Source organism: Lithobates pipiens, unplaced genomic scaffold, assembly GCF_037356315.1.
Source record: "Lithobates pipiens isolate NorthernLeopardFrog02 unplaced genomic scaffold, aLitPip1_a1.2 Scaffold_16, whole genome shotgun sequence".
Taxonomy (NCBI): domain Eukaryota; kingdom Metazoa; phylum Chordata; class Amphibia; order Anura; family Ranidae; genus Lithobates; species Lithobates pipiens.
In genome coordinates, this window is record NW_027507748.1 from 563,610,875 (window position 1) to 563,624,306 (window position 13,432).

Sequence of the window (13,432 nt, forward strand, 5' to 3'; positions counted from 1 at the left end):
ACCCTCTCTAATAATAAACATTTCTTTTTGTAGACCCTGAAATCAGGTCGCTTATCATTGACTGCAGTGGTGTCATATTTATTGATATTGCAGGAGCCCGTCTGTTTATACAGGTAAATTACTTTTACTTTACATAGAATTTTCCTTTCAGAGTTTTTTGAGCTGAAATCTGGAAGGACTCCAAAACTTGCCATAGACTAATCATTTTTTTTTCATTCAGCCCGCAGGCTAATCGAAAAAAACGAACAAAAACAGATTCCTCCTATACAGCATAGTTTCATAGTAACGTTGAATAAAGACACCAGTCCATCCAGTTCAACCTGAGTGTCTACAATTGTCCCTATCCCTGTACATTGCACACTCACATCAGTCCCTACCCTCAAGGAGCCCACAATCCAAGATACCCATTCATATACTAGGGCCAATTTTGGACAGAAGCCAATTAACCTACCTGCATGTCTTTGGATTGTGGGAGGAAACCGCAGTACCCGGAGGAAACCCACACAGGCACAGGGAGAACATGCAAACTCCAGGCAGGTAGTGTCGTGGTTGGGATTCGAACCAGCGACCCTTCTTACTGCTAGCATGAATGGATGAATCTCTTACTGTGCCCATTATATTTAGATAGCTGGCCCTGTTGGCTCCCAAAAAACCTGAACAGCGGCTGATTGGATGCGGTTGCTTTTCAGCCTATAATTTTCCACTCAGCTGCTTTGTTTTTTCAATTGAATGATGTAAATGGCGAGTGATCGTGTGTACGGGGCAAAAAGGGTCAATCACAAGGCAAAATGTGATACATTTATGACCAACTTAAAAGATAACTCCACTTTTATAGCTACATAGTCAGGTTGATAAAATAAAAAAAGTTTATCTAGTTTAAAGTGGATTGTAAACCATATTTATAAAATTTGAGCTGGGCACATATATCTGCAGTGTTTTGTTATCTCTCTCCAAGTCCCGTGGCTTTCTCCTGCTCCATTCTTCTGTTATCAGCCTGATAACTCCTGACAAGTTCTTCGTCACATATGATAAACTATATCATAGAGTGACACATATGTGAGAGTCTGAGAGGGCTGCACACCCCAATTAAAGACTTTGAAAAGAAAAAAGTGGAAATTTCCACACTGGGCTTTTTAGCAGCTAATAGGAGTCAGCTATTTTGTAAAAATCACAGATTTTTTTTGTTCAAAAAATGGGTAGACACAAAACATATATAAAAAATTAATTAAATAAAATATGAGCTCTGGTATATACAAGGTGAGACAAATTAGGCTAGGAAAGGTCAAGGGTGATACATTGATGATACATTGTTACACTTGGAATTGCACTATCCGATGTATGGAAATGCCCATTTCCATACACCGGATAGTGCAATTCCAAGTGTAACAATGTATCACCCTTGATGTATAACCTTTCCTAGCCTAACTTGTCTCACCTTGTATATAGCAGAGCTCATATATTAATTAATTTTTTATATATGTTTTGTGTCTACCCATTTTTTCAAATAAAAAATCTGCGATTTTTACAAAATATCTGACACACTAATAAGATATCCTCTTACCAGAATTCATGGATCCCCTATATGTAGGCGGGTATAATAGGCTTTTGAGGATTCGCTCCCTCTAGTGGTGCTTGAACCAGACAGCACAATCTCAGGGATGGTAACTCGGTATGTAAATCCAGGAAGGTACATATACAAGTAACAAGTACTAAAAAGTGTAAACCCTTTAAAACAAACTTTTATTCAAAAATTAGTGCTACTCACGTAAGTATATATAAAAAAAGCATGTCTCCATTAAACAACTCCTGATCTAACAAGATGGAGTCCGCCTCCACTTCCGGGTAACGTAATGACGTGATCAAGCTATTTTTTTCCGATGAAAGTGGATTTACCCTTTCAAGTTAAAAAAAATAAATTCCCTTTTCAATCTGTAGCCATTGTGGAATTCTGCCCTCTGAAAATTCAATACAATATGGCAACCCGAAGGCATTCTGTATACCGTTTGTATACAAAACACCTCCAAAAATGTAATTTCCTGCTTGTGTGATCTCTCCAAACGTTTGCACTAAGATACAAGTCTGATTTCAGGTACCCCCTGCAATTAGAATTTCAGTTTTGGTGAGATACTCTACAAGTGTTAAATACTTTTAATAGAATGAAGTTTCTACAACTTTTCTCATAGAAACACTGAAGCCACATACACACTATCAGATTTTTTGCTGATTTTTGTCTTCAGATTTACCAAAACCATGTAGTAGAAGGGCCTGCCTGATTGCATACAAATTGAAACTCCTAAGGTTTGACCTCATATGATATGGTTTTGGTAAATCTGAAGGTGTGTATGGGGCTCAAGAGTGCATTGGGTGATTATATTGAACCACTCTGGTTCAGTCAGCAAATGGCATGGTCAAGCAAACAGCATTGGTTTCTGTAGAAATCTGCTACAAAATTTGTTAAATTCCCTGCAAGGTACATTGATTGAACAAAAAATTATGCAGTTGGGACAGCTGAACAGCCAGTCAGCTATTATTTACGGCAGCATATAAGCAAAGGCAAGTTTATATTTCTTTAAAGATTAACTGCAGTCTGCTCACATAATTTGTAATAAAAACATCTTTGCCTCTCTGAAGCTTCTCTCTAACCACTTTGTATATTGTTTTATATATACTGTGATTCTGTAGTTGCCAAATATGCTGCATAAATCTCCCTCCGCTGAGTCTGGCTGCAACCATTTTAACTGTGAGCGGCTGTAGCTGCTGCCTGTTCACCTCCTGGATTTACACAGACATGCAGAGGCATACCTTCAGCTCGGCAGCACTCATTGGCCCTCTTGTGACTTATCCTCTCCTCCCTTCCTGGCAAACTCTCACGAGACAGAGAGAGAGCTGTGCATGATGTCGTAAGCCTAGGCTAATGACCAGACAAGAAACAGGAACTGGGCTGTATATTTGCTGTATATTTGCTGGCAGAAAACAAAATGTTTTACAATCCGAAGTTAAAACAACAAGGGCAGAAGATTTAATAGCTTCAAGTGGAAGGATGAATAAAGCCAAAGTAAATACAGAACCCTCTCTAGGCTCCTCTACAAATATCTGTATTTATAGTCCAAATCTTGGCAAATTTGGCAATCTTGACAAGGTTCACCAGGTACTGTAAAATACCCACATCAATGCATTTCACCACTAGATGTCCTCTGTGTTCTATGTTAAATGATGCCCAGCTTTATCCAGCTCGTATGATTGGAGGCATACTGTGAGTGTAGAGCGTTATGGACCCTCACCTGAGGATGTGTCACCAGGGCACCCTGCCACACAAATTAATGATGCAGAGAGCAGTACTGACATTATCATTTCAGTGCGGCTCTCTGCATCATCAAGGACTGTTAGATGAAGATCCGACGAGGACCCTGCATGTCATGTGAATGCGCTAAATAAGACTGGAAAAGGTAAGTAAAGAAAATAAAAGCAAAAAAATATGAAAATAAAATATGCAGTTTCATCATTCCACTTTTAAGAGAAGAGCTTACAGTGATGCTAAATGACATCCTTATTCTAAAAAAAAATCCATCCACATTAACTAAATAATGGCCCTGTAATCTATTTTTCAAAAAAATGGTTTAATGCTGTGTTTTTCTGCCTAATTGTGACATTCTCTATGCGCTCCTGATACTTTATTTTTCCCTCTAACTTTTATTTGTTTGGAACGAGTAGTGTGCCTTAGTTGCGAGTATGTGCACTACTCTATGCACACTACAAATCTCATAGTCCGTCTCAGGAGTGAGTAAGAGAGAGTGGCAACCCTTCTACACATAGTGGGACCATGGAGAACGGACACTGCCACCCTCTAACAGATTGCCACAGCAAAAAAAAAAAAAAAAAAGAAGGAATTTGGGGGAGGTTGAGAGAAACAGAAGATAATGGGGGTTATTTAAGAAAGGTAAATCCATTTTGCACTACAAGTGTAAACTACAAGTGCAAAGTGCACTTGAAATTGCACTGAAAGTGCACTTGGAAGTGCAGTCACTGTAAATCTGAGGGGTAGATTTGAAATGAGGGGAAGCTCTTCTGATTTTATCATCCAATCATGTGCAAGCTAAAATGCTGTTTTTTATTTTCCTTGCCCCCCGCGGATCTACAGCAACTTTACTTCCAAGTGCACTTTCAGTGCAATTTCAAGTGCACTTTGCACTTGTAGTAAATAACCACCAATGTTTTTTTTATTTTTGAGTTAAGAATCCGTACTTGAAGTAATTTTTTTTACCAGCGTTTAGTGTTACTTTAATGAAAATAAAGGCATGAGAAATGTACAGTATGTATAGCTTTTGTAATATTTTGGACTTTTATTTTGTTATTCAGATGTGCATTGAGTGTCAGAAGGCTGGAATGCATTTGCTGTTATCTGGATGTAATGGTGAGTACATTTGCTATACATATCTAACAGTGAGGAATGTAGATACATTTTACATAGTTTGTCAGGTTGAAAAAAGACACAGGTCCATCTAGTTCAACCAGTCAATAAATAAATAAATAAATAAATAATAAAAATAATATCATACAATCCCATGTACCCAATCCTATACCCACAGTTGACCCAGAGGAAGGCGAAAAACCCCCCAGAAAAGCAGGATCCATTTGAATTAATTTACTCTAACTGACTTATCACACAAGTTTAACACAAATTTAGAATAGAATGTTAATCTGTTTGTATATATGGACTGTATATGAATATATGCCTCACTTAGATATGACAATGATAACATTACAAGGAATGAGAATGAAATGACCTTAGACTAGGATTTTTGTTCACATTTTACTGAAAATACGATATGTAATATTCATTAGTATACATATTATAGCATAGTTACATATTTGGTAAGGTTGCACAAAGACAACAGTCCATCCAGTTCAACCTGTGCTGGTGTGTGCGTATAGAAAATCATTTTCCATATCCCCGTATATTGTTTTTGCTAAGATGCATGTCCAAGAGTCTTTTAAAACTATCCATACTTCCAGCCGACACCACTGATTGTGGAAGAGAATTCCACATCCTTACCAACCTGTAGGGATAAGCCAAACGCCCCTCCCGGTTCAGTTCATAGCAGAACATGCGAACAGGCAAAAAAATTGTTTGAACATCATTAAAGTCTATGGGACACGAACGTGAAAAATCAAAAGTGCTAATTTCAAGGGTTAATATGCAAGTTGTTGTCATAAAAAGTGTTTGGGGACTTGAATCCTGCCCCAGGGACATGTATCAATGCAAAAAAAAGTTTTAAAACTGATGTTTTTTCGGGAGCAATGATTTTAATAATGCTTAAGGTGAAACAATCAAAGTGAAATATTCCTTTAAATTTCGTACCTGGGGGGTGTCTATAGTATGCCTGCAAAGTGGTGCATTTTTATCGTGTTTAGAACAGTTACTGCACAAAATTACATTCCTAAAGGAAAAAAAGTAATTTAAAACTACTCACGGCTATAATGAATTGTCGGGTCCTGGCAATACAGATAAAAGTCATTGAAAAAAATGGCATGAGATCCCCCCTCAGTCCATTATCAGAACCTTTGGGTCTGGTATGATTATTAAGGGAACCCTGAACCAAAATTTTTTTTAAAATTGCACGGGGGTCCCCCTAAATTCCATACCAGGCCATTCAGGTTCAAAATAAAAAACTAAAAGTAAAATAAATACAATTTTTTTTTTAAAGCCCCTCGTCCCAACGAGCTTGCCCATAGAAGCGAATGCATACATAAGTAGCGCCCGCATATGAAACCATATGTTCAAACCACGCATGTGAGGTATCACCGCGATCGTAAGAGTAATAATTCTAGTCCTAGACCTCCTCTGTAACTTAAAACTGGCAACCTGTACATTTTTAAACATCGCCCATTGAGATTTTAAGGGTAAAAGTTTGTCACCATTCCACAAGCGGGCACAATTTTGAAGCATGACATGTTGGTTATAAATTTAGTTGGTGTAACGTTATCTTTCACAATATAAAAAAAAAAATTGAGCTAACTTTACTGTTGTCTTATTTTTTAATTTAAAAAAGTGTATTTTTACCAAAAAAAGTGCACTTGTAAGACTGCTGCGCAAATATGGTGTGACAGAAACTATTGCAATGACCGCCATTTTATTCTCTAGGGTGTTAGAAAAATATATATATATATATATAATGTTTGGGGGTTCTAAGTAATTTTCTAGCAAAAAAAATTATTGTAACTTGTAAACAACACGTGTAAAAAAAGTGGCTGGGGCTGAAGTGGTTAAGCTTACAGTATCTCTGCTTTTATTCCAGCAAAGGTTCTTAGAACACTGGTGTCTATTGGTATCATGGATCATCTCACTGAAGAGCAAGTCTTTGTAACTCTGCATGATGCCGCAAGTTATGCAGAACAAAATATGGTAAAGGATGAATGTTTTTCGTATAAAGTTTTCACTTATTTAGCTGTGTTAAATTACTTACAGTAGATATTATATTACAACCATAGGCAGTGGCGGCTGGTGTTTTTTTCTTTGGGGGGGGGGGGCATATCAAAACCCACTAATAAGCGGACGGGCAGCGTGTCCGGCCGGCTTTCTTCCTTCTCCCTCCTCTGGATCACGACGGCTTCCACCTTGCATCTCCCTCGTCCTCCTCCTTGGTGTCCAATAGGATCACCTGTCCTTTCAGCCAATTGGAAAACTGGTATCAATCCTGCGCTTCCTGATTGGCGGAGAGGCGATTCAGTGTTAGAATAGTGAATATTAATTTGCTATTCTAACACACCTGGGAGGGCTCTGAGCACAATGCTCTGCGTCTGCTGCACCACCCTATTTGAAGCCTATTAGAGCCTCCGGCTCTAATCAGGTGCTTAAAAAACAAAAGTGGCATCAACGAGCCCTTCCCGATGCGTTTCTCCTAAACAGGCATCATCTGGGGATTCTGGGGATCTTCCCCAGATGATGCCTGTTTAGGAAAAACGCGTCGGGAAGGGCTCGTTGATGCCACTGCGTTGTCAGATTTTAAATTAAAATATCTTACAGTAGGTATTACCGCTATCACCATTCATGTAAAATATAAATGGACCCAAAAGTGTTACAACGGGACTAATGTTGAGTAAGTTACCTAATTAACATCTAGATAACAATATAGTTTGTTAGTTTTGACAATGTTGTCATTTTATTGGTGAAGGGGGTGTTTTTTGTATGTATTCTTGAATTTTGATATTTATTTACAATAATTGTATATTAGTATTGATCAATAATGAGTGAAGGCCCTGTGTTTCCTTAAAAGTAATATATACACTGTTCAAAAAAATTGAAGGAACACTCAAAAATATGTAAGGCATTAGTTAAGTAGCAGATGGGGTTGTTAATGCAGAGGGCGCAACATTGAGATGATCTCCAAAACAGGAATGGAATTCACAGGTGGAGGCCACTGACATTTTTTTTCCCTCCTTATCTTTTCTATTTTCACTAGTTTTGCATTTAGCTAGGGTCAGTGTAACTACCTAGGCCCTTTAGAGATTGCACAGGCACAGGCAGTCTCAAGAGCATAGAGGAGATTCCAGGAGACAGACAGTTACTCTAGGAGAGCTGGACAGGGCCGTAGAAGGTCCTTAACCCATCAGCAGGACCGGTATTTGCACCTTTGTGCAGGGAGGAACAGGATGAACACTGACAGAGCCCTTTAAAATGACCTGCAACAGGCCACTGGTGTGAATATTTCTGACCAGACAATCAGAAACAGACTTCATGATCTCCTCTAGTGGGCCCTGTGCTCACTGTCTGGCACCGTGGAGATCAGTTGGCATTTGCAATTGAACACCAGAGTTGGCAGGTCTGCCACTGATGTCCTGTGCTTTTCACAGATCAGAACAGATTCACCCTGAGCACATGACAGACGTGAAAGGGTCTGGAGAAGCGGCGGAGAACGTTATGATGCCTGTAACATCGTTCAGCATGACTGGTTTGATGGTGTGTCAGTGATGGTCTGGGGAGGCATATCCATGAAGGGATGCACAGACCTCTACAGGCTAGACAATGGCACCCTGACTGCCATTAGGTATTGTGATGAAATCCTTGAACCCATTGTTAGATCCTACACTGGTGCAGTAGATCCTGGGTTCCTCCTGGTGCACGGCAATGCCCGGCCTCACGTGGCGAGATTATGCAGCCAGTTCCTGGAGGATGAAGGAATTGATACAATTGAATGGCCCCCACACTCGCCTGACTTAAATCCAATAGAACACCTCTGGGACATTATGTTTCAGTCCATCCAACACCACCAGTCAGGAGCTCAGTGATGCCCTGGTTCAGATCTGGGAGGAAATACCCCAAGACACCATCCATCATCTCATTAGGAGCATGCCCTGACATTGTCAGGCATGCATACAAACACGTGGGGGGCCATACAAATTACTAAATACTATTTTGAGTTGCTGCAATGAAATTTAAAATGGACTAGCCTGTTGCATCATTTTTTCACTTAGTTTTTTGGGGTGTCATTGAATTCAGCCCTCTGTAGGTTGATATCTTCATTTCCATCAAACGATGTGGCATCTTTTCATTACTAGCAAATTACCCAGTCCATGTCAGTAAAGATATCCAGCATGATATTCTCCACATTAAGATCTGATGTGTTTTCAAAGTGTTTGTTTCATTTTTTTGAGCAGTGTATATACAATACAATATATATATATATATATATATATATATATATATATATATATATATATATATATATATAGATATAGATATACATATAAATAAATAAATAAATAATAATAAAAAAAAAATATATATATATATATATATATATATATAAAATATATTTATTTTTTTGGAAAAATATTACTGAATATAATGTGAAGTTATTTTGTAATGTCAGCAACCCCCTCTATGTAACAAAATGACCCCACGGTATAAAGAATGCTTGTGATTAGTAATTTTTGCTTTCCATTTTGAAACTGGTGAATTCTTTTCTACTTTTTCTTTTGATAAAATATGCTGATATTTGTTTTGTTGTATTTTCTCTTACAGGACAACCTTACACGGAAAAGTCCAATGGTGTGGGTTTGACCATTTCATTAGCTGAAATGAGGATAGACTCAATGTGTGTGTAAACACTGGTTGTGTCAGAACCAGCAGAGAACTGTGGAGTTTTGGCCCTGAAATAATAGGGGATTCACTTTTTGGAAGATTTCAAGAAGAATGGACAAGATATAGAACTGTGTGACAAGGAGCACTTACCAATCTGTCCAAAAAGACTGAAATGAATTTGCACAGACAGTACTGTGTATAAAGTATTTTATTTTTTGTTTTAATTTGTTGTCATGAACACTTTACAGATCATGTTTATCAGAAAGCCTTTGTAGAATTCATCCTTGTGCAAAACCTGAGTATACATTTTTACTATGTCAAAAAATAAATGACTATCCCTGACAGCCTTTGGCTGCAGGAGGACGATTTTGAGCATGCGTCATAGTTTTATCCATAATTGTTTCTAAAGGGAATTTGATCAGCTCAAAGGACACCTGAGCTTAAAGACGTATGGAGAGTACCATTGCTGACTGCCTTCTGAAAATACTAGTTCAGTGACTGTCTCTGGCTTTAATGCTTTCAGTCTGCTATAAACATGAAGCATCTGCAGTCAAAACTTCTGGTATGTAAACTTGTTCCAGCTTAGCCTGGAGCCTCAGCTTCTGATTGACAGCCCGTCGTTTGGCATTTTGCAGATGTCAAAAGAGACATCTTGTGTATTTCTGTCAGCATAGGTTTCCTTTAATTCCATTTTCCTTATTGCTATGAGGTGACGAGAGTCTGACACTTTCCCAAAGACTGTTAACAAAATCTATTTCCTATGAGCAGGTATGAAGAGCTTCATGCTATCAACAGTGATATGTCCCCTCTCTATATCTGGTTACATTGCTGGCTCTTGTAGCACAGCTGTAGCTCCTTTATCAAGGCAGTGTTGTTGTGATGTGGTATGATTTATGACTTGTATAGTAATTGTGTTCTACTTCTTCAATCATAGCCAACATTTTGACAATTAAATATAACTGTGATTCTGAATATCAGTTTACTTGTAAAATAACATTAATGTGTTTGTACCATGCCAAAGTGGTCTAGCAGGAATAAATACCCCGAATGGCCCACACTACTGAGTGCATCCACTTTCATGATGAAATCCTCGGCATGTAGTGGATAAAACAAGATGGCTATTGCTTTTAGGTGGGGCCTGAGTGATGTACCAAACTTATGGAAGAACAATGACACAGGATGGCTTGGGACAGTTTTTATCATGAAGAGATTAACAAAATTCAGGAGTCAACCATCAAGGCACAACAGTCAAATATAATCTTGCCAAATTCTGCCAAGTCTCTTTAGAATTTGATGGCCAAAGGTAATCTGTCTGGGAACGTGGCATTGTGGACATCCTGGAAAGGAAATCTACACGTTGCTACTGGTCTGGAACCCCAGTACTAACTGCACCTCCACCGTTCCTACCCAGATGAGCTCTTTCCTTACTTACTAACTCCCTGCAGGCCCCACTAATATTTATAGGGTCTTACATCAAGATGGAAGCCCAAATCTCACAGGACTTCTGCATACAATTGGATCACCATTTTCCCCAAGATGGCCATCTGGAGACCAAGATAAAAGACATTTCCTGCCCATTGGACCCCTACCAAAATGAAGAGATGGCAAAATGCCACTTTCAGGTTGCATAATATACTGCAGTCTGCACCTGCCTACATGCTGATGCTTCTGGGGGAGAGGATGGAGGAAACAAAATACCAATACCTAAATAGCAGTAATTCATGATAACACTGCAGCAACTTCAATGGCCTTAGGCACATACACCATATAGCTGGGTAAATCTCAATATCCAAATTAAGGATTTTTTTCTTGGTTTAGATAAGGATTTCTTGCTCTCTAAAAGCAGCTACAGTTACCTGTATCTGCTCTAACCAATTTAGGACATATGACTTTGTAAGAGCAGTCTCAGTTTCCTGCTTTAATAAGTAGTGAGTCCTTTTTTGTCAGTCCAGCTTCTACCAAGTTCTTCCTTGAGATAATTCAGCAAGAAAGGTCTGCTGGGTAAAATCTTCTAACGCAGTTCTTTCTGGGTGAGGTCCAGAAAAGAAAATAATTTTGCCGCGTACACACAATCGGAATTCTCGTCGGAAAAAGTTCTGATGGTTTTCCCGATGGAATTCTGATGGAATTTGGCTCAAGCTGTCTTGCCTACACACGGTCACATCAAATTCCGATCATTTATAACGCGGTGACGTACAACACGTACGACGTGACTAGAAAAAGGAAGTTCAATAGCCAGTAGCCAATAGCTTCTGTCTCGTAGTTGAATCTGAGCATGCGTGATTTTTGGCATGTCGGAAATGCATACACACGCTCGGAATTACCGATAGAAAGTTTTTCCGTCTGGAAAACTGAGAACATGCTATCAATTTTTGGCTGGCGGAAATTCGGACAGCTAAATTCCGATGGAGCATACACACGGTCGCATTTTCCGATGAAAAGCTCTCATCTGTCTTTTTCTGGCCTGAATTCCGATCGTGTGTATGCAGCATTTCACTCACAGCAGCTGGGGCCCAGAAAAGAATGAACACTCTGGAAAGTTGCTCCAAATACGTATCACCTTCCCCCAGCTCACATCACTGACCCTACTCTTAGTAATTTAGTACAAAGGATAAATATTCATAACTCAGTCATTAGCTCTTCCCACTCAGAATACTGGAGTCTCCAGCAACAGTGCCTGGCAGAAGCCATAAATATCCTGACCTTAGGAACACCTGCGGAAAGAATAAACTACAGCTGGTTACAGACACATATTTTAAGTAGCGATAGTACTGCTTAACACAGGTGCCCTACACCAGTATTACATTATTTTAGCATAGGAGATCTTCATTTGATTACAACTTTTTTCCTTGATAGCACTAACCAAATCTGCGCTTTGAACAAATGCACTTTCATGGTCTTTTTTAAAACATCCATCTACAAATCAGGTACGAATCTTCTTAAAACTCAGCAAAGCATTTTTATTAATATAACTAAAGTTTCACTTTAAGACACCATTGGTGGCTACTCTTTGACTTGATGACATAACATGGTCTACTTTACAGAGTAACATAATACATGGCTGTATAGTGAGTGTGACTGTGAATTTCTTACTTTTAAGCTGAGAAAGGGATGCAGTGTGGCCTTAATTTTGTTAACTAACCTGTACTTATCCATGAATTAAAACCACTGATTTAGATTTTTGTTCTTTCCATCAGCTGAGAGTTAAGGCAACTATTTTTTTGTAAAGAGAAAGTACTGAAAATATTAGTAAGGGGCAAGTAATTTCATAACCAGCATCAAACACATTAATCAATACCATATTTGAAATGTGTCTCTTCAAATATAAAATTGGCATATCTCAAACTACTCTATTTCATGTTGTGCCGGCCTGAATTTTGCATTCAACCATCAGGCTGTGCAAGCCATTGAAGTATACGGCTTCTTCTAGACAGTCCCCTGCTGGGGGAGAACTGCGAGCATAGGTGAGTTAACATGGGTACTGGATGTAGCTCTGTGCCCATCGTCAATATGTACAAGTTATTAAAGCAGACGCAAGTATGACTGGAATACGTACTGTATGTCTAAAAAGTTTAGGTTTACGGAACTATGGTACTAACAACTAACAGACCCACTAATGAAAGCCACTAATACTTTGTTAAATATACCTATGTACTCTTTCTCTCTGGTCCTATTGTAATCCCAAGGCCCTTTGGGCTGATGATATTGGTAAACGCGGGCTATGCTCTGTGCGTCGTGAGCCTTTCCTTTCACCCTATTACCTTTATAGCCTCCTTCCATTTATCCAATGGGGCTTAGGGTGATATCTCACAATGTGCCCAGGGCATTAATTCTCCTCAAAAAAGGAAGAAGGCGTTCCGACATTACAAGAGATTGGGTGCAGACATTATCTTGTTGCATGAAGCTCATTTTGCACCCGCTAAACACCCTACATTTTTTGACAAATGTTATAGCCAATTCTATTGCACAACGTTTAATACCAAATCTAAAGGTGTGGCAATCTTCGTAAAGAATTCAGTTGTATTTGAAATCCAAAGCGTGTTTAAAGACCCTGATAGCCGTTATTTGATTATGAAGGGATTAATAGAAAGTCGTTCAATTACTATAGCCTCAGTATATGCCCCTAATGATGCACAATTAAGCTTTTTTTCCAAATTCTTTGACACTTTGGATAGATTTCACTCCACACATCTAATTTTGGGGGGCAATTTTAATCTAGCCGCGCACTCAGCACTGGATAGAAGCAGAGTGGTTCCTTCCTTTAAGGCCTTCCCCAAAACTCTAAATCGTGCGCTACATTCTCACCAATTAGTAGATACCTGGAGAGCCCATAATGTAGGCATCAAAGCC

At 38.9% G+C, this 13,432-nt stretch overlaps 1 protein-coding gene across 1 annotated transcript in view; it reads left to right on the forward strand.

Annotated features, from left to right (window-relative positions):
- LOC143983663 (solute carrier family 26 member 10-like) overlaps window positions 1-9,454 on the forward strand; it is a 109,477-nt gene extending 100,023 nt beyond the window's left edge. Inside the window, exons 15-18 of the mRNA XM_077483627.1 lie at window positions 34-113; window positions 4,357-4,411; window positions 6,297-6,403; window positions 9,023-9,454. Of these exons, the coding sequence (XP_077339753.1) occupies window positions 34-113; window positions 4,357-4,411; window positions 6,297-6,403; window positions 9,023-9,061 (281 nt within the window). The 3' untranslated portion in view covers window positions 9,062-9,454. The remainder of the gene's footprint in view (window positions 1-33; window positions 114-4,356; window positions 4,412-6,296; window positions 6,404-9,022) is intronic.
- The last annotated feature ends 3,978 nt before the right edge of the window (window positions 9,455-13,432 follow it).